The 27,618-nt window shown below is 45.4% G+C and overlaps 1 protein-coding gene across 3 annotated transcripts in view; it reads right to left on the bottom strand.

The window, feature by feature from the left end:
• Positions 1-27,618, bottom strand: part of USP25 (ubiquitin specific peptidase 25) — a 439,609-nt gene that overhangs the window by 286,592 nt on the left and 125,399 nt on the right. For all 3 annotated transcript variants that reach the window (XM_085623051.1, XM_085623052.1, XM_085623053.1), the window contains exons 5-6: positions 26,084-26,246; positions 11,951-12,037 (exon numbers count right to left, since the gene is read on the bottom strand). In XM_085623051.1, the coding sequence (XP_085479177.1) occupies positions 11,951-12,037; positions 26,084-26,246 (250 nt within the window). The remainder of the gene's footprint in view (positions 1-11,950; positions 12,038-26,083; positions 26,247-27,618) is intronic.

The following is a 27,618-nucleotide window of genomic DNA, read 5'->3' as shown; positions in this document are numbered from 1 at the left end:
GTCACTGGGACCTCTTCCTTCTCGGCTACTCTCTCCTCTCTGGCTATTCTGCTAGGAGAGTATCTGTCTCTCGGTTCTTTCCCGCCTTCAAGATGGCGCCTGTCTTCCCTGGAATAAGTAGTAGCTTTACTGCTAATGGCTAGATGCCGCCTACGGACTGAACATGTAACTGCCTCAGACTTTCACTAATATAGAGGTGCGTTTCCTCATGGAAAATTCCGGCCTGTAACCTGCCGCCCACCAAATTCTTGTACCTCCCCGTACCAAGGACACGTTCCCAGCCGGCCGGCCTGATGTAGTGTCTTCGGCATGAAGAAAAATACAATCCTTCGATAAGGGCCGGCCTGAACCGGTTCTCTCCAAGCGAATAACACCTCATAACTAAAACATTACATTTGACCTAGAAGCATCCCAAGCTGCCGGAGCAGAAAGAAAGATGGAGTCTCTCCCGTTTGAGGCCTACCAGGCCTGAATTCAGCACAGCTCCATGAAATACCCTCACTACAGGACAGGTTATCCCTAATACTAACGAATCTATCCCCTAGGCTATGTGTGCAAGCCCTGATCTATGGGGAAGAGCACAGAATCATGTCGAGGTGCCTAGTAAATAGGCTCCATTCACTACTCTAACCCTTAGACTTGAATGATAAGAGACTGAAGTCACATTCCATCATTGTTCCTCACAAGAAGGCCGGGAAAATCGAGCAGAACAGGGGTGTACATAGATATTTATTATTACCACCTTCTGCACAGACTGGTTAAGGATTAGCTTAACTATTGAGGCCTGGATGCAACTTGGACGAGCAATGTAAATCTTTAGGGGAAAAATTTAGCCAGTTTGTGTTATTGAAGATAGGAACAGTAGGCCCCCTGAACGGCGACCGATGTCAAATAACGCCATAGGGTGTATTACACTTGCCATAGGCTCAGGAAAATGGTTGCAATCCAATCTCTGATCTGTCTCCGCTGCCACATGGATGATGGATCATTTCTACACAGTGTGTGGGGTTGCGTGGCGATTCGGCCGTTCTGGTCTGGCGTAACGTCCTGCCTGGGTCATGTCCTGGCGTGTGATGTCCCGTTTGATCCCAGACCGACGCTTTTACACAGCACAGAGGACATTGGGGGGGGAATCGCTACAAGAGACATCTTTTATTTATGGGCCTCACCTTATCCAAGCGTGATATAGCACAACATTGGAAGGACTCATCCGCGCCTAGTGTCGCCACCTGGAAAAAGGCGCTGGACAGAAGCATTTCTGCAGAGGTTGTAGTGTTTCGGGCGAGGGGATGCCCACGTAGGCACAGAAAGATCTGGGCCGCCTACAGAGGTATTTGAATATGCTACTTACCAGTATGCATCTGTTCTTGGCATGTAGGGCTGCTGACATTCATATCTGTGCATAGATCGCCGCCTAGTGTTGGGTCCGGATGTTTGCACGTTGTTGTCCTGGAAGAGTCTTCGAAGTATCCTGAGATAGGTGACTCCTCCCCTGGACCACAGTGCGCATGGGCATCCTCTCCATCCTCAGATTGTTTTTCGCCATTGTGGCAGTGATGGAGTAGATACAGAAAGTGATGACCATGCTATACAGTAATTCTGAGAGCTGCAGCTGCTACAGGCGCCGGGGAGGAGGGTGGGCGATATGAATGTCAGCAGCCCTACATGCCAAGAACAGATGCATACTGGTAAGTAGCATATTCAGTTCGAGGCATGTGGGCTGCTGAATTCATATCTGTGCATAGAATAAATAGCAGTACCTCCTATTGGCGGCGGCCACCAGTGTCAGCTGCAGCGGTCTGAAAAAGAGTTTTGAGAACAGCCTGTCCTACAGCTGCCTGCTGTTTTGAATGTACATCTACACAGTAGTGTTTGGTAAATGTATGTATAGTGGACCATGTGGCTGCTCTACATATTTCCTGTAAAGGAATGTTTCCCAGGAAAGCCATGGACGCCCCTAACTTACGTGTTGAACGGGCTCGTGGGGGAATCGTTAATGTGCGTTTAGCCTTTTGATAGCAAATTTGAATACATTTAACGATCCATCTGGCTATACCTGCTTTGGAAATGGCGTTGCCCTTGTGTTGTGGAGAAAAGGCAACGAAAAGTTGTTTTGTCTTCCTAAAGATTTTAGTTCTGTCTATATAGTACATGAGGGCTCTTTTTACATCTAGTGTATGGAGCATTCTCTCTGCTACATTTTGGAAGAAAACAGGCAGTTCTATAGTTTGATTCATGTGGAACTGTGATATTACTTTAGGCATGAATTTGGGGTTGGTACGAAGTACGACCCTGTTTGCGTGAACCTGTATGAATGGCTCTTGAATGGTTAGTGCCTGGAGTTCACTAACTCTTCTTAACGAAGTGATTGCCACTAGGAAAGCAACTTTCCAGGTGAGGAATTGAATCTCACATGAGTGGAGAGGTTCGAAGGGTGGACCCATTAGTCGGGTGAGGACCAGGTTGAGGTTCCACACCGGTGCTGGCGGGTGTCTTGGGGGAATTACTCGTTTAAGTCCCTCCAAGAAAGCTTTGATGGCAGGCACTCTGAACAAGGAGAGGTGCTGCCTGTTCTGGAGATAGGCTGCTATTGCGGTCAAATGGATACGTATTAAGGTGTATGCCAGATTGCATCGGTATAGGTGTAAGAGTTAACAGATTATATTTTGAATGGATGCGTCTAGCGGGTTAATGTCATTGTTGTTGCAGTAGATGACAAACCTCTTCCATTTAGCTGCATAGCAGGCTCTGGTAGTGGGTCTCCTGGCCTCCTTAATGATCTCCATACAGTCAGGTGGCAGGTTTAGGTAGCCAAACTCTAAGACTTCAGGAGCCAGATTGCCAGGTTCAGCTGTTGCGGATCTGGGTGCTGAATTTTGCCATGGTTCTGCGTTAAGAGTGCAGGTTTGATCCGCAGCCTTTGATGCGGCACCACGGAAAGTTCTAGAAAGGTGGTGTACCATGGCTGGCGCGCCCATGTGGGAGCAACTAGGATGAGTGTCAGTGAGTGCTGTCGCAGTTTGCGTGCCACCAGCGGTATCAATGACGCTGGGGGAAAAGCGTACGCAAATCTGCCGGACCAGGTCGTCCATATCGCATTGCCCTGCGACTTTGGATGTGGGAACCTGGCGGCAAAGCTTTGGCATTTTGCGTTTTCGTGTGTGGCGAACAGATCTATCTCTGGATGACCCCACTGTTGGGAGTACTGACGGATGTAGCTCCCACTCGTGCATCTGGTGGCTGTGTCTGCTGAGCAGATCCGCCATCTGGTTGTCCTTGCCGGGGAGGTGTTCCGCCATGAGGAATATGTTCCTCTGAATGGCCCACTTCCACATGCTCTGAGCCAGGTGAGACAACTGTGGAGAGTGTGTTCCTCCCTGCTTCTGTATGTAGTACATGGCAGTCATGTTGTCCGTCCGGATCAACACGACTTTGTTGAACAAGTGTACTTTGAATGCCTTCATTGCCAGGAAGATTGTCATCAGTTTTAGAAGGTTGATGTGCATCTTCTTTTGTTGTATTGTCCATAGTCCCTGCACTGTGTAATTGAGTACATGAGCTCCCCATCCCTGGAGAGACGCGTCCGCCGTCAGTATGATTTGTGGAACAGGATCCTGGAACGGTCGGCCCTTGCAAAGGTTTTGTGGATTCCACCAATGCAGAGAGTTGTATGCCCGACCGCTCACCAACACTAGGTCTTTTAATTGCCCGTGAGCCTGATTCCATTGATGTGCCAAGCACTCCTGAAGCGGGCGCATATGTAGTCTCGCGTGTGTAACTATGAAAATGCAGGAGGCCATCATGCCTGTCAACTGCATGAACACTCGCGCAGGAAGAGAGTGTTGAGGTTTGAACTTTGAAATCAGCATCTGCATGCTGTTGATCCTCACTAAATTTGGCTGAGCTGTGGCTGCCAGAGTGTCTATGGTCGCACCCAGGTACTGTTGTACGTGTGCGGTTTGGAGATGTGATTTTGGGTAATTTAGTGAGAATCCCAGACTGTGAAGAAGGTGAATGGTGAGGGACATGTGGTTGGCACATTGCTGGGCTGACTTTGCCTGAACAAGCCAGTCGTCCAGGTAAGGGTAGACGTGAATGTGTTGTCTCCGTAGATGTGCAGCCACTGTAGCTAGGCACTTGGTGAAAACTCTGGGTGCTGTTGTCACACCGAAGGGGAGGACTTTGAATTGGTAGTGCTGCCCCTGAATAGTGAACCTGAGATATTTCCTGTGTGACGGGTGTATGGGGATGTGGAAGTACGCATCTTTGAGGTCTAGTGTGGCTAGGAAGTCTCCCTGTCTGAGCAGCGGGAGAACCTGCTGTAGGGTGAGCATATGGAAATGCTCTGAGAGAATGTAGTGGTTGAGGGGTCTCAGGTCTAGTATAGGTCTGAGTGACCCGTCCTTCTTTGGTATTAAGAAGTACAGAGAGTACACCCCTGTCCCTTGCTGGTGGACGGGCACGACCTCTATTGCACCTTTTTGCAGCATACTTAGCACTTCCTGCTGCAATAATGCCAAGTGCTCTGAGGACATAGGACGGTCCTTTGGCGGTATTGTGGGTGGAGTGGAGGTTAATTCGAGACCGTAACCTTGCTGGATAACATCCCTGACCCACCTGTCCGTGGTGATGGTATTCCACGTGGACAGGAACCGCTGGAGTCTCCCCCCGACAGGTGTTATGTGGTCGGGGGAGAGGGCGTCACTGTTTGTTCTTGGGTGAGGACCTGGTGTTGCCGTAACCCCGTCCTCTGCCCTTGGTGCTGGAGCCACGATATCCACCTCTGGTGTTTTTATCATAGGTACTCTGTGTGCCCCCTTTATTGTATGTTTGCTGTGACCCCTGTCCTCTAGCCGCTCCCCTATTTCCGGGGCGACGAAAGGAGCCACTACGAAATGTCTGCGTTTGCAGAGCCCCCATTGACTTTGCAGTGTCTGTGTCCTTTTTGATCTTTTCTAGGGTGGTGTCAACTTCTGGTCCGAATAAGTAGTCGGGGTTGACAGGCTGATTCAGGATGTTATTTTGAATCTCAGGTTTAAATCCGGAGATTCTTAACCAAGCGTGTCGTCGTAACATGACGCTGGTGTTTATCGCCCTCGCAGCTGTGTCGGCAGCATCTAGTGCACACTTAATGGATGCGTTTGTGAGAAGTTGTCCCTCTCTGATGAGGAGCTCCGCCGCCTCTTTGTACTCGTCTGGTAGATGTTGGAGTAGTGACTCTAGCGTGTCATAGTGTGAGCGATCGTAGCGAGCCAGGAGTGCCTGTGTATTGGCAATGCGCCAGATGTTTGCTGCTTGGGCTGCAATCCTTTTGCCGGAGGTCTCCAGCACCTTGGACTCCTTGTCTGGGGGAGGAGCATCACCGGTTGTCTGCGAGTGCGCCCGTTTGCGAGCGTTAGCAACCACCATGGAGTCCAGAGGTAACTGACCTCTAATGTACATAGGATCCCCGGGCGCAGGTTTGTATTTTTTCTCGATCCTGGGGTTTATCAACCGTGCCCTGGTTGTTTCCTTGAAAATGTCCTTTGCTGGCTTGAGGACACCTTTCAACATGGGCAGAGTCTTGACAGTCCTCTCTGAGGAGGCGAAAGTGTCCACCAAGAAATCATCCTCAATTGTGTCCGAGTGGAGTTGCACTCCATGATTGGCTGCAGCACGTTCAATGAGGGCATTGAAGGCAGCAGTGTCCTCTGTGGGAGATGTTTTTGCGCCGTAAAGTTGCGTGTCCTGGGTATCTGTTGTGGCACCCGGGTCTGCAGGGTCATCCCAAGCTTGATCTGGGTCCTGCTGCTCCTCAGGATCTATATCCCTGGGGTAGGTGGTATCATCACCCATGTAATCCTCCATTGCGTCCGTGTCGGAGGGCGTCGGAGAAAAGGACTGGGGATCTGGATAGGAGGTGTGGAGGCGTTCATATAGAACTGGTTCCGATTCTGCTGGCAGTTTTTGCTTTAGAGGGATTCTGTAAGAGTCCAAAGCCTGGTCTTAAGTGACCTTCCGTTTCCGGAGCGTGAGCCTGCCGGTGTCGGCGTCTATGAATTGGGACGGTGAAGGCCCAGTAGTAGAGTGTCCAGTAGATGGGGACCGTGTTTGGGTGACACGTGTTCGGATCTCGAATATTTTTGGCGCTGTGGACGGCGGCAAACCAAAAGTGATGTTGGTTGGTGCCGAAGGTGCCTTTGGAGCCTTTTTCGGGTCGGAGCCCGACGTGGACTGGAGGGCTGCCTGTTCTCTGATGCGTTGCAATGACGCTGCAACTTGTCGCACCGAGAACGCCGAAGGTTCTTTGGTGCCGAGTGGTTCTGTAGAGGTAGGCGTGGACTTCTTCGGAGCCACCGGGTCATCGAGTCGAGGAGAGGTAGTAGCGGTCGACGGTGTCGATGACTGGACTGTAGTCGCTGCCTTCGAAGTGGACTCCGATGGAGCGGCCATTTCGACCTTGGTGGTCGGGGCCGATTGCTTCGGTGCCGGGGGCCGAGGCGCTTTGGTGGTACCGATGGCCTTCCTTTTTGGATCGGTGCCGACATCCGCTACAGCGAGTTCGGTGCCGAAATACCTTTTTGTGCGTTCGGAGCCGATGGTTTTGGCTGGCGTCAAAGGAGTGGAGGTCTTCGAGCCGACCACTGCTAGTTTCACTTTCGGTTTCTGTTGAACCGGTGCGACGATTGGTTTCGGTTTCATTGAAGGGAAACCTTCGGTAATAATGGCTCTCGCTGAATGTTCGAGGCCGGGCCAGAGGGCGGGGCCGAAGAACTGCGGGATTGATCTCGGGTAAGGCCCGAAGGCGATCCCTCGACCGGAGCCGTAGACCGACGCAGTTGGATAGCCTCCGTTTGGACGGGTAGGCCCTGCTCTTCACCAGAGCTATCTTCTTTGGCCCCGAAGGCCTCATCGTAGTCCCCTACCTCATCGTCGGCTTCTTCCCTGTGAAAAAGCGCTTCATCGGCGTCTTCCGATCGGGAATCGTGTTCGGAAGCGGGGCTGGAGTTTATGTCTTCCACGCTTTCAATATCTTCGTCCTCGGTGCTGAAGATGTTGGTCGGGGCCGGTGCCGATTGCTGCGCTTCTAATCTCGCTGCTCGTCGATTCCGGAGAGTCTTCTTGGATCGGAATCGGGCACAGGCCATACATTTCGATTCGTCGTGATCCGGAGAGAGGCATTTGTTGCACATCGGGTGGACGTCGATATGTGGATATTTGGCGTGGCAAACAGGACACCGTTTGAATGGGGTCCTCGATTCCATCGTCGATGTAAGGTCGATGGTCGGATTAAACGGATCCGAAAAAACCTGATAAGTTTGCTAAACTAGCAAGTAAGCTGTCGATACCGAGCGGGAACAGTACCGACGAAAACTAAAGGCCTTTTGGCCTGAAACAAAATTTTCCTAACTTGAGTCAAGATAAGCACATCCGAACCCAATGGCGGAAAAAAACAATCTGAGGATGGAGAGGATGCCCATGCACACTGTGGTCCAGGGGAGGAGTCACCTATCTCAGGATACTTCAAAGACTCTTCCAGGACAACAACGTGCAAACATCCGGACCCAACACTAGGCAGCGATCTATGCACAGATATGAATTCAGTAGCCCACATGCCTCGAACCAAATTGCCCCCAGTGTCGCAGTCTGCCGTTTATGACCCCATTTGAACAATTAGTGGTGAACAACGTACCCGTTTAGTGTATCGTTGCTAATGAAAAGTGGTTGGGAAATTCCTTGGCATTTTCTTGTACTGTTTCTAAGTATGTTTGGTGCGCTTGGGGGGGGGGGGGGCGGAGGGTGGGGGTTAGGTTTAAGTGGTCTGAGGTTTTGCAGGTTATTGGGGATTTGTATAATGAATCCAGAGATGTAATTAGACGTGCTCTCTTTGTACTTTTCTTGTTGGGCTCTGCCAATCTGGTATGCTAAAAAATCAATAAAATCTGTTGCTAAAAATAAAAAAAAAAATGAATAAGTAATAGAGGCATGCAACTACTGGATTCCCTTAAAGGGTAAATCTACTGCCTCCACCTACATTATGTAGACCCTGCTCTGCTAAGAGGAACAGTCTAAAGATACCCATAGCAATCGACAAAAGAGACAACAACATGAAGCCAAAGATTCCTGCATTATGGCCACGGACGATAGATGGCAATCACCTAAACTTCTATCAAGAAGAAAGGTGCTCAGAAATCCAACAAAGATATCAAAGAACTGGGCTGCCATGTTCCTACATGAACCAAGAAAGTAGCAAAGAGAAAATAATATTAAAAATAAATATATTACTAGCCTAAGCCTGCAATACATTCTCAAAAAGAGACTACTCTAACTAGAAAGTTACAGACTCAATAAATCCCAATTATTCACCAAAAATCATGTTTAAAGTGAAAGGCAGCTTGGCTGTTTTTTATCTAAAAATGTGTGAACTCCTACCCTCCCAGATAAGTTTTTAACAAAGTGAAAAGTCTGAAAATCGACACTGCAACTAGAACAGGTCTAGTGTTGGCTGCCAGCCTTTTGGCTTTGTCAATGCTTATTTTGTCATCGTTTTGTAAGACTTAAAAAGCAGAATGCAGTTACTCCCAATAATTTAGCCATTGGCTGAAATGGGCTGTCCCACTGCGCCAAGCTCTAGTTGACAGAAGAAAAATTTGAATCACATAATATGCAAGTATATTATGCATATGGGACAAAATTGCCTTGAGAGCACTACTCACACAAACATTTGTGGTCGGAATGCAAGATCGCCAGAGATGTTAGAGAACTCGGTACCCTTGCTGATGGCACATCTAGCTCCAATTGAAACCAACATTCAGGTGATGTCAACAAAGTTTGGGGTGTTTTTATCATAGCACTACCTATGTCCTCATCACCTGGCTGCGCGCTGCAAGAATGATCCCCCCCGCCAAAGTAATCGAAGGTCAACGATCTTAGAGCACCACAACTCAACTAGGTCTGACATAGACTCTCTAGCCCTGCTAAAGCTAAAAAGATCACGGATCAAAGACAAAAATCCCTGGTTCAACGGATCCCTCGACAGTGAAAGGAGAATTCTTTGGCTAACAGAAAGAAATTGGAGATGGCACCCCTCTGCCTCCCAACTAAAACTTGTCCGAAAGACAAGAAATGCTTACACCAAGAACATCCTCAAATCAAAAAAGTACTTTAGCTCGTAACAGGAAAACGCTAAGAACAGACCTCGTAAGCTCTTTGAAATGGAAAATCAATCAAACTGGCAAAAACCTCAAAAGAAGCTACAAAATCCCAAATAACCTGCGAGGAGTTCTCCTCCTTTACAGCTAAAATTAACTCCTTAGGAAACTAGCTTAATTCCACCGCCAACATCCGATCTCCTCCTTCCGGGAACCATCTCTCTACTCATCCCACCCCCAGGCAACACCCAAAAACCAAGCGCACTGGTCCACTTTTAAGTTATAGGACGACCACTCCATCTCGAAAATTCTATCTTCCATAAAACCGAACAACCACTTTAATGACCCGCTCCCCTCCAACTGCTTGGCCCCGACCAACCAATTTATCATTCCTATTTGGACTACAATAATCAACGTTTCCCTAATGCAAGGTTCCATACCGGTCTCTCTAAATCTGGTCAAGTCATCCCCATCTTAAAAACCCCACCTTGAATCCAGCCCATTTCAGATCAATATCCAATTTTCCACTTCTAGCGAAAGTACTTGTACTGAGCCAACACGTTGCCAATTTCAACCTGCTAGACAAATGCCAATCTGGTTTCAGGCCTGGTCACATCACGGAAACTACTATTCTCTATATTGACGATGATCCTTTTCAAGCCCTTGATCAAGGCAAAACGGGTCTCTTAATTCTATTGGACCCATCATCGGCATACACCACAGTCAACCACGAGATACGATTTGAACGCCTCGAATACAGGATGGTATTGGGGGGGGGGGGGGAACTGCTCCCTTATGGTTTAGATCCTTTCTTCGGAACTGCTCCCAGAGATTCTTATTCGACCGTAATCCATCTGCTACGCCGATAACGATCAGAGTCCCCCAAGACTCAACTCTCTCCCCAACCCTCTTCAACCTCCGCTTTGAGCCGTTAGCTGAAATACTGCGTATCGCCAACATCTCTCTCCAGATGTATGCAGATGACACTCCGATCCACATCAAATTCTCATTCCTAGAGGAGATCAACTCTATGAATGAGGCCCTAAAGCGGAGTGTACAATGGCTCGCCAGCAACCAGCTCAAACTAAATGCACAAAAAAACAAGTTCCTTCTCCTCTCCTAAAAGTACTACTGACATACTGGAATGGACCAAGACAATCACAGTACTGAACTGCACACAGACCATAGTGGACTCCGCCAAATCTCTGAATCACACTGGACAGCAACCTGAATAAGCGAGACCACATCAACTCGATGGCCAAAAATGCCAGGTCTCAACTAAGCTACTTGAGAAAACTAAAACCATTCCTTGATGCTTCAGACCTAAAAATGGTAGTTCAGGCATTAGTTATCTCTAGAATCTAATATAGATGCTCAACTCTCTGGCCTACCCAAGATCTCCAAAGCCCCCCCTTAAAGCTTGTCTCAACGCTGCCGCTAGACTCGACAGGCTCAAAAAAATTCAACCACATCTCACCGCACCTGAAGGCGCTGAACTGGCTTCCTCTTGAAGTCAGAATCCAACTCAGAGTGGCCTGTAGCACGCACAAAGCGCAACACTCTAATTCCCCTGGATATCTTGCCCAGAAAATCGTGGTTTCTGGAGGAGCTAGAAACTCCCGGTCCACCAGAGACTTTTTGCTCCAACCACCCCGCTTCCGAAAAGAAAAAAAAACATACAATCGAGCCTTCTCTGAGGCCAAGAATCTGGAAGTCGCTGCCGCCTAACATCAGAAGAATACCCTCTCTGTCAATATTCAAAAAGGAAACTAAAACCTTCATAATGGGCAAATTCCTCCCATAATTCTTATTCATTGAACACACTGCACAGCGGCATAGCTATGTTTTTGCTCGATTCTTGAATGTTTTTTTTTTACCCAAATGTTAAAGATGGTTATCTCTGCCTAGCGCTCTCATGATCGCCGCTCTGAATATTGTAAATATCTGGTTATTCCTCACGTATATGCACGTCCATCCATCCCTACCTACGTAATTGTCTATTTCAAACTTGTATACAACTTTTTATCCCTGTAAAGCGCTTGGATACCCTAACGGGTCACGTTTGCGCTATATAAAAGACCAAATAAATAAATCTAAAAGTTTTGGGATGAGTGGTAAACAATTCTACTGCACATTGTTTGACTGGGATGCAATTTTGGATGGCAGAATTACTTAACCATCATAATTTATTAGGATTCATCCTAAATCTATGATTGAATCAAGTCTCGATAGTATTTCAAGCAAAACACGTGTTGGCTGTATTAACGAAGATTATTGCATATACGGAACACTATCCTCTTGTGTTGTAAAATACCAAGACTTTCCTTTTTGTGTCCTTTCTTTCATTCTGTTTGTTTGTGAAACAATCATATTAGTCTATTGTCATATTGATTATATTTGTTATATCTCGGCTCATTCCACGCAGGTGCAATGTAAACCTATCTGCGAAAAACATCAAATGTGCCTTTGTATATTTATATCAGACCTAATTTTCTACTTTTTTCAAACATATGTATTTTTTTTTCATTTGTGCAAGCTGTGTTTTCCAGACAATTCTGTATCATTTGAGTGACCGCCTCAGTGACACCTTGTGATAGCACGGGTGGGGTCTTTTGAACACCATGTTTAATTCAAGGTTCCTCTTCAAATAAAAAGGAGTCTTTATATTAGGGATTGTGTGGGTTCTTTGTCTCCACTGCTACATTTGTGATGATCTACACTACACGTATAATTTTACTAATATTAAGCAGTCTTGGCTAACGCCAGAACGAAAAATAACACCGATTGAACATTGAAGAAAGCAATATTTATACTTTTACCTTTTGGTTACGAGGTAAATCGTGTGCACTTGCAGGAGGATTGTAATTCAAAACAAGTCTTCGAAATTCGAGGAGATTAAATAAAGACTGAAAGAAGAACAGAAAAGCTAACATTATTGCGTTGCTATAGTGAGAGAATAAAATGCACACTACTAAAGTCAATTTGAGCAGAAACATTTACTCAAATGTCAAATTAGTTTAATACATGTGAACTGATTTCACAGAACAAGGAAAACATGTTATATGCGTCGGTAATAGGATTTGATCCAATAACACACCACGATTGAAAAGCTTGTAAATAGAAGTAAAAAAAGAAGAAGTTTCCTCGCTGGCAGTTTATTCCGTACCAAAAGTGCATAGGCCCGAAAGTGTGTGTCTGTATAAGGGGTTGCATTCTAATTCAGGGTACACAGCTTTCACTGCTAGGCACAGCTTTCACTGCAAGGCATGCTTCTTAACAACCTGCATGTACATCAACCCAAAAAAACATAACACCTAATCCCACATTAAACTAAGAAAAGTCTATGATAAAGTTACAAGTATTAGAAAAGTAATTCCGTTAAAACTAGACCATGTTAGAAACAGATCGCTTAAGTGCACTGGTGTCAGCCTTTAACATGGCTAAAAAAAACAGCTTACTTACCTGCCTGCAGTGTAGTTCTTCATCTCGTTTTTATTTTTAGAAGTTGCCTGGAGTGTCAAGCCCAAAATAATTTGCTACGACCTGCATCAAAGACTCTTTCTTTGCTTAAGGGCGCCCATTGTTACCCACGCTCTGCAAGCACTGCAGCTGCATCCCTCTCAACCATTTCAGTCAGATTCGGAGCACGTAATTGAAATATGTCTCAACAAGAATGATGGGTGGGTTGCAAGTGAATGAAAAAAAAAAAATATATATATATATATTCTGGAGAACAGTCCCAGGTAGACTCGCTGGTGTCGATCAACGTGGCACTCGAGTGGTTTCGATCGTTTTTATCTGGTCGCACGTTTAGGGTTGTTACTCCTCCTTTTCAGTCTAAACCCTATCCCATCACTCAGGGTGTGCCGCAAGGGTCAGCTCTGAGCCCCACACTTTTCAATCTCTATGTGCAGCCGCTGGCTGCTGTCGCCAAGCGTTGGAACCTGACTATGGTGTCCTATGCTGACGACACGCAGCTGGCGGTTGCATTAAGTGGGGCGTCTGACCTCGAGGTTGCTGAATTCCGCGAGGGACTAAGCTCAGTGGCCCGTTGGATGACAGATAATTGCCTGCAATTGAACGCTAAAAAAAACGAAGTGCTCATTGTCGGCAAGCAGAGTCATCTCTGGGGTGATCACTGGTGGCCACGCGAGCTTGGTTCAACTCCTCTTCCTGTCACAGAGGTTAAGAACCTTGGGGTCTGGTTGGACTACAAACTCAGTTTTGCCTGTCATACCAAGAAAACCGCTGCCACGTGTTTTGGGATTCTACGTAGGCTCAGACCTATCATTAAATTCTTTGATGCTCCAACCAGACAGCTTATTGTTCAAGCTACGATTTTGTCTAGGTTGGACTATGCGAGCTCTCTTCTGTTGGGGGCTAATTTGGCGGAACTTTCTAGACTTCAACGCGTTCAAAATGCTGCCGCCAGGGCTCTGGTGGGCTTACCGCGATTTTGCTCGGCCAAAAATACCATTGTTAAACTTCATTGGCTCCCTGTCGCTCAGAGGATTAAGTTTAAATCTCTGTGCCTTGTGTTTAAAATTCTGAAGCACTCTTCTCCTCAGATTCTGGAGCATTTTATTCTGCCTTATGTTCCCTCGCGCTCTCTAAGATCTTTGAGTCTTCACTTGGTCACAGTCCCGCGCTTTATGAGAGCTAGGTCCGGCGGCCGCTCCTTTAGAGTACTTGCTGCCAGGCTCTGGAACTCTCTTCCTGTCCATGTCCGTGCAATTAACAAACTTTTTGCCTTTAGGAAGGCTGTTAAAACCTTCCTTTTTCCTCTGGATTCTTAGTGCTGCTGTGTTTTTGTTTTTGGTATTACTTGTGTCCGGTATTTTGTCCTTTATAGCGCCGGGACGCCCCTTTGCTGGGGCAGCTGTGCGCTTTATAAATCCGGATAACATAACATAACATGTTGCATTCAGTTACTACAAATGTGGCATTTATTTTTAATGGCTTCTTAATGCATGTCCAACCAATCGTAGTGTGGTGTACTACTAGACTTTCACTGTGTCAACAAGTGCTTAAGTTGAGCCGGTGGGGCCTATCAGCAACTTTCTTTCCACATAAGACATTTACAAGAGAAGAAGAGGGGCGGGGGGGGGGGGCGGGGGGGAGGCAAAAGATGGAGAAAGACTGGAAAAAAGCTTCAAAGGGAACAAAGCAGAAACCTGCAAGACTGAGCTAAAGGGCCAAGGAGTATCTGGTGGTGGATTAAGCAGGCATGAAGTAGATTCAAGCCTATACAGCCTTGATATTAAACAAGCCAGCGTTTAAAAAGGGCTGGCCGTAGTCTTCTGAGCGGAGCTTTGGGCACCACCTTTTATTGTTTTACAAACTAGGTACTGGCTTCGACCTTGGTTCAGAAGTGGTTGGGTCTCTTCTTAGGTCTCTCCTAGGCAGCGCACGCACGGTCTTCGAAACATGTGGTATTCAGTATATGGGCTTCGAACACGCCCAGCGCTTACCATTGGTTCTTTCGTCTGCCTTTAGAAATGGCTGCTTTTTCATTTGTTAATATGCTCAGTAGTCCCTCCTTTTCTACATTTGTAAACTCCCATGAGAACTGCTGCTCTTACTCCTCATGTTATTCATTACTTTGAGCACTTTTTTTTTTAGTTGAGTTTGTCTATGCTCAGGAACTCGCTCGCGCCCTCTCTTGCTCCCGCCCGTCTAGTTCACTTAATCTCCCCAAGCTGTGCTCCCCAACACCACGTCCACCCGTATTTGCTGTTCAGCTTCCACTTTCAGCTCCCCACCATCACCTCCCGCTTAATTTAATCTCCCCATTTCGTCCTCCTACCACATCTGCCTGTATTTGCTCTTTATCTACCGCTCTGTATCTACCACTTCCAGGCCTTCCTCCCACCACTACCACTTGCCACCTGTCCAGTTAAGTTAAACTCTCCGTCCCACTCAAAATTAGAAAAAGAGGCGTTGTACACCTTGTTATGCTTCCCTTCCTCGTTATGCTCCTCCCCCCAACTCTCCTTACTCAGAAGGAGCATTCAACTGTGTCAGTGTAGATTGCAGCAATTGGAATATGCACAGGTACTGTCTATTCGCAAGGGGTAACATTTACTTTCACCCACTTCTTTTAGGTTGTGTGGGGTCAATTGTTGCCTGTTCAGCTCCCATCCCAACCACCACCACCTCCCGCCTGTTCACTTCTTTGAATCTCTCCATGCTGTGCCGTCCTCCCATCACCACGTCCACCTGTGAAATCTGTTCTTTGACTAAAAGGCAGAGCCCCAACATTAACCTTCCTTTAAAATATAAAAGGAAATTAGCTGGCTCGCCAACAACATTTCAGGCACTCACTACTGCCACATTTTAATTTAAACACATCTTGATTTGGAGTGGAATATTTGGGGAAAGCATTGTAAATAACATCAATGCCAATAGCTCTAACTTTCACAAATGCAAGACCGATTGCATTGCAATTGCTTGTTAAATATACCAACTCTGCAGCCATCATTTTTATGCCTGTGTTTAGGACCATAAAAAAAGAATCTAAAAAGCACAATAAAAGAGCTTTGGGTAAATTGTCACGCTTATTTGACCCTGTGGCCAGTGAATTTTCCCAACAGCTCAAATTAGAGTAATAGTTTTATGTCTGGTGCTACATAGATTCTGAGGGTTTCACAGGGTTCCTTTCTTTCCATGTCCTGTTATTCCCTTAGGTATACACAAACGCACTTGCTACATCACTAGCAACCATTGTTGACAGCCTGCCCTAGAAGACTGACTAACCATACCTTGCTGGACCGGAGTGAGGGACTCCATCTCTCCCTATTCAAACCCACACAAAGGCTGAACCAATAAAACAGGGGTAAGAGGCAACTCCTTAACTCTAAATACAATCAAAACCAGATAAGTAGTCACAGCTGATCCAACCTAAACCCTGGTCTGCTGAGTGACAAATGTCCACAATTCTAGTGAAAGATTAGATAAGTTAGATCCCTTTGAACCTCTGGTTGACAGAATCACTCAATACAGAGAAACCACCAACCAAAACGATTCACATGCAACAATGGTACGTTAATTAGAGCATTGGTAGTCCTACAAATTGACCAGCTAAATCAGACCTACACTAGCATTCCCCATAGCAGCTAAAAAAAGATGTGCACATTCAAAAAATAATCAGATCACCCAATCCTATGTCTCAAACGGTTAACCTCAAAGAACACCACCAGCTACCCAAAAAATGAAAAGGAAGATTGTAACAACCCTTTTATGGTATATAGTGCTATTGATTTAACAGGCCCGTTACAGTTACAGAAATACTTTTATCTCTAGTGCCACACACGATCTTTATACATCAAAACAAGCCAAGCAGCATAGGGCACTACACTGTGTAATAACAAGAGAACAGCACCATTTTGGGCCTAAAACCTGCATATCTCTTAACCATGGCCAATGAATAAACATACGCAAAAAGAACAATTGATGGACAGAATGCAGAACAATGTCATACATTCACCCCAGTACAGAGATCTGGGCCGAAATCCATCGTTGTTGTGCTCACCATGCCATTCCATATGCAAATAAGCCTTGACCCTGCGCCCAATGGGAACAGTCCAGCCCGAAATGCCAGGCCAGGTCCTCCTTGGACTGGAAACAAGCATCCTAGGACCGGTTTCGGGCTTTCAGCCCTCATCAGCCAGGATAGCTTGACTCCAGTGGCATGGAGAGCACGAGACCCACGTCTGGACATACCCGTCCCACTCGGGGTGACAAATGCAAAAAGAACTATTGATGGGCAGAATGCTGAACAATGTCATACATTCACCCCAGTACAGAGATCTGGGCTTAAATCCATCGTGAGCAAAAATTGATGGATTTAGGCCCAGATCTCTGCACTGGGGTGAATGTATGACATTGTTCTGCATATTGTCCATCAACTGTTCTTTTTGCACTGAATGAACCTAGGCATACCACAACCATTGAATTAGGATTCAATGAAGCTTGGCGTACGAAGACCACTGAATGAAGTCTGAATAAAAGCCTGGCATACCTCAAACACTGGAAAAAGTATGAATGAAGCTTGCCATGCCATGAACATTAAATCAAGTCTATAAATGAAACAAAGCATACCACGACCATTTAATGAAGCTTGAATGATGCTTGGCATACCACAACCACTGAATGAAGTCTGAATAAAACTTGGCGCACCACGACCTCTGAATGAAGCTTAGCATTCCACAACCACTGAATGAAGGTTGGCATACCATGACCACTGAAGGAAGCATGGTAAACCAAGACCATTGAATCAAATTGTACTGGCACAAGCAATCAATCACAAAGTAGCTAAGCAACTAAACGCCCTAAATTAGCGAAGTGCTACATATTGCTCTGTATACATTTTGGACAAAGATAACATGAACCCTAACTAAGTGCGGATAAGTGCACTTTCATATAGTGAAAATACTTGCCAGTCTGTTTTATAAGATATAAGGGGAAAAACACGAGTACTGCATTTTGTGGTTTAAGATGTGTACTGTTTTCAAAATGCAGACGGTTAGAAAGCTTACAAATGGTCCATAATTTATTTTGGATAAAAAGGCCCAGATTTCCATCTAATAATAGACTAAGCATGAACATCTGCAAACCTAAAAATACCAATTCAGTTGAATTCTCCTGCTAGAATCGAGAATATGAAGTAGTTACCATCAAACAAGGGTGCTTTAACAGCTGCACCAGTGTCAAATCACCAGTTGTTTCTATCGCATAGCGGCTGACAATTTCGGAAAAGGAGTAAACAGTTTATCTTTCATAGATACCAGCAAAAGTGTAATATACTTTTTATATGTTAGTACCATATCTTAAATTCTGTGATTCTGCTTTTCTGTAACAATTATCACAAGGTGTCTAAAAACACTGGATTTGTATTTCTTAATTTAGTTTCCAATTGCAACCTGGAGCATAATCTTCTTCATCCTACAAAATAACGACAATTAAGACATTTTTAAAAATAAACACAAAAAGTAGATCGTGGTCTGTATTTGTGTCAAAAGCAGTGTAAACAGAACAAGGGAATCTTTATTGTAATCTTAAAATGTGAAAACATAAGTCAGTAAGGAACACACCCATTCAAATATATCTGGTTATTAATGAAAACATTTCCTACTGCCAAAAAACAAACAAATTGATAAAGTGCGGGCAAAAAAAAAAGGAAACATTTGCAATTGAGCACTTCGTCATGTATGTGGTCCATTCTCGATACTCCACGTTATATTTTTTGAGGTAACACTTTTATAAGCTCAGGGCATAGGTCACTGTAAATGTAACCAAAGTAAGTCAGAGGCAAAATAATGTTAAATTCAAATTTAGGCAGCCCACCCATTCCCAGATGCCATTCGATTTTTAGAGATTAAGGTTACTTGCAACTGTGCCAAAGAGGAGTCCAACCACCTCAGTAAATGAAGTTGGACGGAGGGGCACGCAGCCAGAGTGGCACCCACCACTTTGGGTTGTCAAAGCGTCCCCGTTAATGCCACACAATCTCCATACATGAACGTGTGGTGCAAGTTCAGATGAAACACCCGGCTCTTTTAATGGGGCAGAAGGTTCACCTGAAGGGAAAGCAGGAGTGGAGAGAAGACTGCTATGGGTCACCAGTTCATATCACCAGACCAGCAGAGCCCAATCTGTGGAATAACCTGTACCCGGTTCAGCATCCGTTTCCTCAGAACGCAGAGGATTCGATGTAGTGACAGAAAAGTGCACAGCAGGCCAAAGTCCTACTGAAGGTGGAACATGCCTCTAGAGATCCAGGAGCAACAAAACAGAAGGGTGCAAAATGCAGGACACGGAGCATCGTCGAAGGAGGCACAAAGGTCCATCTGTTGTGCAAAGATCCCCTGAACTCTGAGTGCAGACACCATTTGTGACTGGCAAGAAGACTCTTGCTAAGCTCCTGAGCCCTGAGGTTGAGGAAACCTGCTAGATTACTCATCAAATGCAAGACATGAGCACAGGCCTGACGGATATGCGCCTTCGATATTGTAAGGGACCTGTTTTTAAGGTATTGGAGGCGGTGTTAATATTTAAATTGTATTTCCGTGCTCGAAATGTGTATTATTATAAATAACATTTTAACTAGAAAGCAGCATTAAGAGGAAATGTAATTATGTATTCTGAAATGTGTTTTTCTTTTGTGGTACACGGACACTATTAAAGCTCTTTTAACAAGACTGAAATGGGAAAAGGTGCCGCGTGGGACAGTGCATGTAACCTTTTTTTGAAAGGTACCTGTATACAATAAGGTTCAGTAGACCATGTTTATTTTCACATACTGTGGAGGATTTATTGGTACCTTCTTACATCAAACATTGGCCTTCAAGGCAGAGCTCGTCATGTGTTCTGATTAATGTTCTGTGAGCAGCACTGCAATTGTGAAAGATTTATATTTTTACCAGCAATGAAAGAAGGAAGAAATACTGTTACCCATCGATTAACTTTTTTTATTTTTTTATTTAGGAAAGCTGCATTCCCTGCAGATATATATTTGTCAATGAACTACGCCAAATAAGTTTCAAAATCATCGCAGACATTGAATAAAAAGGCTCTCATTTAAATAAATATAAATAAATATAATCAGCGCAGTTATCTTTACCCTTGCCTGCACAGTTTTGATATTGTAATTTCTGTAGGCATTATGGTTAGCGAGAATACTGAATGCTTACTGCAGCTGTTTGTTTACCAGACTATTTTAGACTGCATGACTTGGCATATCAACATGTAAGGCACGCTGCTTAACATAATACGGACATTCAGTAAGGCTCCTTATGTGTCAAAATAGTCCTTGGAACAGATTCAAACAGTCGCATGTTCTTGTTTACTAACAGAGAGACATGTCGGAAAAACTTCTCCTTTGTGTTCATTGTTAAGAGCTACTGAGATGAGAAACCTAAGCAATGAAACATTGGAAATGTCCTGAATAATAAATCTCTGCCAAGTAAATGTGTATTTTTAATTTGACATGCAGTATCAAATTACTGGGTGTTGTTCTTAATGTCATCATTATGGAATCAAAATGGGTGTTCTTGTATTATAACGCTTCTTTAAGCTCTTGAACGCGTTTTTATTTTTCTTGTGTATAACAAAGTTTCACTAATGAAATGAAATATGTTCAATATCAGTCATTAATGATCTTTTATTAAATATTCTAAGTAAAAACAGCATGGAAAGGATTCCAGTGCATGAAAAAACTAAAAAAGTAGTAGTATGCGTTAAATCACTTCTTTTGTTGTTACTTGTCGGACTTAATAAACTTTGCATAAAACTGAATATATCTTATATTTTAAAAGTTTTTTCCAGTTTCGAGACCTAGGGTAAAGATTTTCAAAAAAAGGCATACAACTTTTCTAGCTGCCATGCAGCCTGTAACTGTGAATAAAACAGCTTAACCCCACCAATTTTAAAAGATGCACACTAGGCACTGTCTAATGCAGTTTGTGTGTGCTCTTGTGGGTGGAGGTGGGGAGCGGAGGGGAGGTTTCACCTTCCCAACTAATTTGCGTAAAAGGTAAACTGATTTAAAAAAAAAAAAGGCCAGTGCAATATTTTGGAAGCTTAATGAATCCTCGAGAGATCAGTGTGTAAACTATTCAAGATTTTGGATATGCTCATATAATTGTGAGAATTAGTTGGGTGTTATTAATGGTCGTAGTACCTTTGTTTTATAAGTTAGTAGAGTCTGTGAGTCTATAAAGTAAGTTACTTACTAGGACTGTGTTAATAATGCCTTTAATAGGTAACATTTCAATATTTTGTTATCTGTAGTCTGGAATTAGATTAAATCACTTGTTCTTTAATTGCACTATAACTATAGTAGGAGGCATTAAAACGTTAATTCTACCCACCATACTTGCATAGGAAATTTAAGACTATTTTAGTAGATCAAGGGGGTATGGGCGGTCTGATCCAGAGTGGATGTTTGACAATTAACCTGTGTTTGAAGTTACCCTTTAATTATTGCTTTTTTAATGAATTATTTAAAATGAAGATTCCTCACCCTTTGCATCCTCACAAGAGCCAGTTGGCCAGGAAAAGCTTTAATTGCTCTCTGCGCTGGCAAGTTGCGCCATTGGCCTGCATATGGGCGCCATCCATGTGACCTTTGTTCCCTTCTTCTGCGCTCTTTAAAGCCGAACCGGAACTACTCTGAATTACTGTTGGATTTCAAACTTTTTTTTAAAACTCAAAATCAGAATGTGTGTCCATTTCTTTTTCGTCACGGATTGGGGCCGACATCCAACAAGATGGCGACTGGCTGCAGCGGCCGCAATGCGCTCCAAGCCAAGCTTGATAAATTTGCATGGCAGTGGAACCAGGAGGGGTATCAACCTAATTCAAAGCCTCCTGGGGAGCAGACAGAGCACACACTACAGGACATTCTATCGGCAATAACGACAGTGCGCACCTCACCTGAAGCCAGTATTGCCACTGTAGCCACGGAGGGTTCCTTGATAAGGGCAGACAAAGAAATGTCAGAACGAGTTGCGGCTGTCGAGATCACCACTAAAGAACTCAAAACTGATTCAGAGCTGCTTAAGCGCCAAGTCTCTGAGCTCCAGACTGCACAGGAGACACCAACGCTGCAACTTGATGACTACGAAGGCTGCATGAGATGCAACAATGTCCGCATCTTGGTCTTCCCGGAGCAGGCGGAGGGTCCAGCGGCCGACCTCTACGTGGAAGAATTGATTCTCCAGCAGCTCCAGCCGCGAAAACTATCTAAATGTTTTTTCAATTTAACGTGCCCACCGTGTGCAGGCCTCGGCCTGGGGCACCGCCCGACCTCTCCTGGCAAGGGTGTTCAATGATGGGGATATTATTCTACAGACTGCAAGGGCGGCCCCACCGATAATCATCGATAACAGCAGGGTTACCTTCTTTCCCGACTTCACTCTGCGGGTCCAGAAACAGCGGCGCAGCTTCTTGGAAGTGAAGCGCACTCTTAGGGATCAAGATATTAAATATGCAATGATGTTTTCAGCCAAGCTACGAATCGAGTCGGATGGAAAACTTTGGTTCTTCACCCGGCTAGAGGAGGCATGGGACTGGCTTGAGGGCTGGAGAACTGTTGGCAAGAGGTCCCATAGGTCTACGGGAGGTGCTGGGGCCCCCAGCAGCCATGGACGCCGATAGGGGTCGCCGCCATTGGAGGACTCGACAGTTCGGAATCCGGAAGGTTGAATGACTCAGAACTGCAAGTATACAAACCGCCCAGGGGGGTGGAAGCTTCCATCAGCTTGTCACAAGTGGTCATAGACTGCCCTTGTTTGAACGTTTCCTTATTCTGGTTGCTCAGATGTTCATAGTGTCCGGGGGGGCTTGAACGATTGAGAGCTCTCTGGCCGTGGGAGTGATGGCGCGGTCGTCAGGTTATAGCAGCTGGTTCTTCGATTTTGCTTTACATGTGTTTGAAGGTTGGTGGGCCGGGGTGGGCATAGTTTAGTCTCATTGATGCACTAAGGAGTGGGGTTGTATCACGTTCCTCAAATGTTAAGGGTGGGCGACAGGCGCTCTTCAAGTTGGGGGTGGCAGGTGGTTCCAGACCAGTTATGCAGGGAGGCAGCGAGGGGCGAGGGAGTTGGGTTGCGGGGTCCGGGAGAGGGGTGTGTTTTGGGTTTTGAGTTTGTGATTTATGTATTCTTATTTATTGTTCTTTTATGTCTGGTATCGGTAGAAAGCAATGCTCAGCTCTCCCTTATTTGGCAGGGGTACACTGTGCTTAGCGCTTATAAGTTCCACATCCCTGGCCTCAGGCGGTCCACAATACAGTATTCTGAGTCGGGTGGAGGCCCCGGTGGCTCCCCTACCGGCAGATTTACCTTTCCTCCGTTTGAATGGCATGATGGCGACTGACTTCACGCTTAAGATAGTGACGTGGAATGTTAATGGCCTTGGGGACAAAATTAAAAGGGGTATTGTATTACACCAGGAGTCTCCAACCTTTTCTGTACTGAGAGCTACTTATGTTCAATGAAACGCTTTGAGAGCTACTAATAGTATTAGTGTTGTATAATTTTGATTTATTAATACGTATAATAATTCAGCCAAGCAAAAGTTTTGATTTAATAAGCGGGGCTGCACACAGGGGAGCCACTCAGAGGTAGCTGGAGAGCTGCAGTACCTCACGAGCTACTGGTTGGAGACCCCTGTATTACACTATATTAAAAGGCAGGAACTTGACGTGGTGATGCTGCAGGAAACACACCTGATTGGAAATACCTGTGGCGCCTTGAATAGGAAATGTTATCGACTTATAGTTCACTCTGGTTACACCTTGGGCTCCAGGGGTGTGGGGATTCTCCTCCGAAAGAGCTGTCCATATATAGTGCATAACTCCTGGACTGACGTGCAGGGTAGGTATTCGGCAGTCACAGGCTCCTGGGAGGGGCGCATTCTTAATCTGGTTTGTTTATGCTCCCCCAGGGTTACAGGGATTAACATTGCACAAGATAGGTGCCTGCTGGTGGAACTACCCACGGGAACTTTGGTGATGGTACTCGGGACCGTCTCCTGGCCCGGGGGACCCACCGAGGGGCTCGCAACTATTCGAGTTCGCTAATGCCCTGCGGGTAGTTGACATTTGGAGATGGCTTAACCCACTACATGCACACTTCACGTTTCAGTCGGGGCGCACGGTAGCCAATCTCATAGATCACATTCACGCATGCCGAGGATATCCACTCCTTAACGAGCGCCACATGCCTGGCTCGCGGGATCTTGATCATTCTCCAGTCCTTACGTCGTTTGCAATATGTCGGGCCAGACGCCCCAGTACTATTACCGTACAGCCATGGGCGTTGAGAATCCCTCACATTAGGGACGCTCTACATAAAGACACAGAATATTACTTTGCTGAAAACATGGGCACCGTTGACTCGGCATTGACACTCTGGGGTGCGTTTGGAGCCGTAATAAAGGGTAGGACCCTCTCCTTGGTGGTGGGACATAGGATTGAGAGATCCAAGAGGGTGGTCGAGATTGAAGCGGAGATTTCGGATCTGGAGGAGTCGGTTGCTTGAGGCTCTGACCACGCAACTCAACATAACCTAAAACTCAAGAAGCAGGACTATAAACAGTTGCTTCTGGAGGAAGCCACACTGCGCTGTCTGTCCTCCTGACACAGGGTTTATGAGCAAGGAGAACGTACAGGCAAACTCCTGGCGTGGCTGGAGCACAAAGAGCAGGCTTCACGATGGGTCCATGTAATTGCGGCCCGGATGGTACTCTTCTCACAGATCCCCAACTTATTGCTGACACCTACGCGTCTTATTTTGAGGAGGTTTATACCAGCTCGCCGACTTCAGGCTCCGATGTCGGCTGACCTATTGGCCACTATTGAGGTGATTAGCCTCTCCCCACAGGATAGGGAGGCGCTGGAGGTAGATATCACTGACACTGAGATCCAGAAGGCTATCCAGGGTGTCCATTCTGGAAAGGCGATGGTTCCGAATGGTCTTCCCATTGAGCTTTTCAAGCCCATGGCTGCGCTGTTGGCTCCTCACTTGTTGAACCTTTATCTAGAGTGCTTAGAGTTGGGACTTCTCCCGGCTGATGTCCGTAACGCTGCCATCGTGGTCATCCATAAACCCAACAAACCGGTCGAAGACTGCAAATCGTACCGCCCTATTTCCCTCCTGACAGTCGAGGCCAAAATCCTGGCCAAACTATTGGCCAATCGACTCCTTCCCTATATCACCGACTTAGTTCACCCGGATCAATCCGGACTCATGCCGGGTAGAAACACGGCCCGTAATTTACGGAATGCACATGGGGATTTGGGCAGGATTAGCATGATCCAAGAAGATGCGGTCCTACACTCTTTAGATGCCAGCATGGAGTTTGTTACCATCGAATGGGACTTTCTTTTCGCCGTGTTGGCTCGCATGGGGTTCGGGCCCAAAATGATACGCTGGATTAGGTTGTTGCATACACCACACACCGCACACGTAGTTGTCAATAACCACCGTTCGGCCACTTTCGGCCGGGATGGAGGTGGACTGACCCGCCCGCTGGCCCCCTGACCTGCCGCTGCAGGTCCCACATCCGTGGCCGCGCTGAGACTGCTGCTGCGGCCAGTCGGCAGTGTCAAGGCCCAATCGAATTGTGAACTTTGCCGCATCGCTCCCTTCCGCAATAGCCTTAGAGAGCACTGTCCGGAACTCCTCCGGACACTGAGGCAGCACCTGCACCACCATATCCCACACAGAGTGGGGATAACGGCCCAAGAGGCATGCGGTGTTCACAGACCGCAGCCCTGAACTGGCAGAAGAAAAAATCTTCTTCCCAAACTGTTCCAGTCTCTTGGATTCCCTATCCAGAGGTGCGGTAGGGAAGGTGCTTTGGGACGTAGAGGCTTGGACAACCAAGCTCTCAGGGGTGCAGCTCTATTTGTCACTTCCGGATGGAGCAAAGTCAACACAGAGCCGCTAAGCGCTACCTACCGGCATGCAGAAGCACTGCTGTGTATTAGCTTATGGATCCAGTCTGGCGCCTGGAGATTTTCAAAGGGTAGGGAATCTGCAGTTAGAAGTATCCATTACAAACTGTGTATATGTAGGTGCGCATATTACAAAGACATCATCCCTCCAAAAGTAAATAAAGAACTCCAATCACTGGTTAACTTTTGAGGGGAGTTATGACGGTCTACTAACAGCATTTATCAGTCAATGCAGCAAAATAAACTTTCAAATGTCCTGGAAAAAACCTTTAGTTTTAAGGGAGAGAAGCAGCACTACCCTATGCTACAGATTTTCTCTCCTCTATACCTCCAGATGAAACATTCCAATCCCTAAAAAGCAAATATAAAATAATAAAAAAATCAACAACAAAAAAATCACATTGAACTTAATTAAAAAGTAAATATAAATTGAATGGGAGAATAGTCTGTTTTGACTCCATGACAGACAATGAAAGCAAGTGCCTCTCACCTGAATAACAGCACTGAACCAGCAAGTATTCCCAACATTTTTGAGACCGACCGGACAGTTGTCTTGCCTTTTCCGATCATGAGGGTTTGGTGAATCGCTCCAGACCTCTGGGTGTGTTCTTTTGGAAATTGCTTTGCTTTCCGCAATACTGGCCTCTAGGACTCTTAAAGGAGAAGAGCAAAGGCATTCAAACAAAAGGGCAAAAAATGAGAATGTCAAATTATGCATACCAAAATATTACAAGTTCCACTGCCTCAATTATTTCAGCAAAAATGTTCAAGATAATAAGACTCTTAAATCTGCAAGTTATGTTTTCAGTGTTCATAAAATGAGGGGTTTACAAAGCACAGAAATATTTATTTTCAAAAAGATGTGCTGGGTAAACACACGCAACACCATCGACAAATTAATTTTCTTATCAACTGTGATCCCTGCAAAATTGCTCCAGCTTTCATTACAGATCCATATTTAACCACAAGCTTGTGCTCCCCTGCTTCCTACATCAAACTAGAGATCACCGTGGGTTGCCCATGTTCATGGCATTGCCTACACAGTGATTGAAATATTAATGCTAAACAAGCAGCACTGCCATGTGGAAATGTGTTCAGTGGTGGAGTCAGCACATGTAATCAACATAACTAGACACTGATGTAGTCTTCAATATGGCACGTCAGCCACTTCGAAGCTCTGTCACTAAGGGGTACTGCTATAGGCCAGTGGTTCTTAACCTGTGGTCTGAGGACCACGAGGCCTACTAAGGGGGTCCGTGACATTTCTACAACATTAAATATTAAAATCAATAAGTTATATTTATTAAATCATATACAAATTAAGAAGCAAAATTAAAAATGTGCAAATCTTTGTATATTTGATTGTGAATTAAAAAAAATATTTGAGCATTTGTTTGGTGTATATTTGTTTTTGTGTTGAGGTTCAAATTCAGAAATTGCTACGGCAAGGGGACCCCGACTTTCAGTAATCATTACATGGGTGTCCACTTGGGTCAAAAAGTTAAGAACCACTGCTATAGGCAATTAATAGCCAGCCCTGAACAGGAGGAAGGAAGAGCAGGTCGTTCAGGATTCAATTTTATGACATGCAGCTCAATACAAATGTAATTGCCGATCGTCTCTATTTCACAAAGGAAACTCCTTTTAAAAGAGAATACCAAAAAGTATAAACATTTTTATTTTTTTAATGCAACTTCATCTTGATTATGAGTGGTAAAAATGCCCCAGCGACGTGAGAGCAAAGGGGGTTACTGAGATAATGGGGCTGGCTGGGAGGCCCGTAATGCTCATTTTCCCCAATAGGTGAGTGTAGCACTTGATCCTGTTTGTCACCATGCTCATGCCCATCGATGTATCATTGGTCTTATTTCAATCATTAGCCATCAGGCTGCTCAAATGTACTGGGTAATGTGATTATATCTACAAAATGCCAATAAACAGACTTCATAATAATGAGTGGTAAAAATGCCCACCTGTTAAAGCATCAATGTTGAACAAATGAAATTTCTTCAAATATTCAAGAAA

Source organism: Triturus cristatus, chromosome 8 (genome assembly GCF_964204655.1).
Source record: "Triturus cristatus chromosome 8, aTriCri1.1, whole genome shotgun sequence".
Classification (NCBI taxonomy): domain Eukaryota; kingdom Metazoa; phylum Chordata; class Amphibia; order Caudata; family Salamandridae; genus Triturus; species Triturus cristatus.
This window is presented reverse-complemented; position numbering and strand designations above follow the sequence as displayed.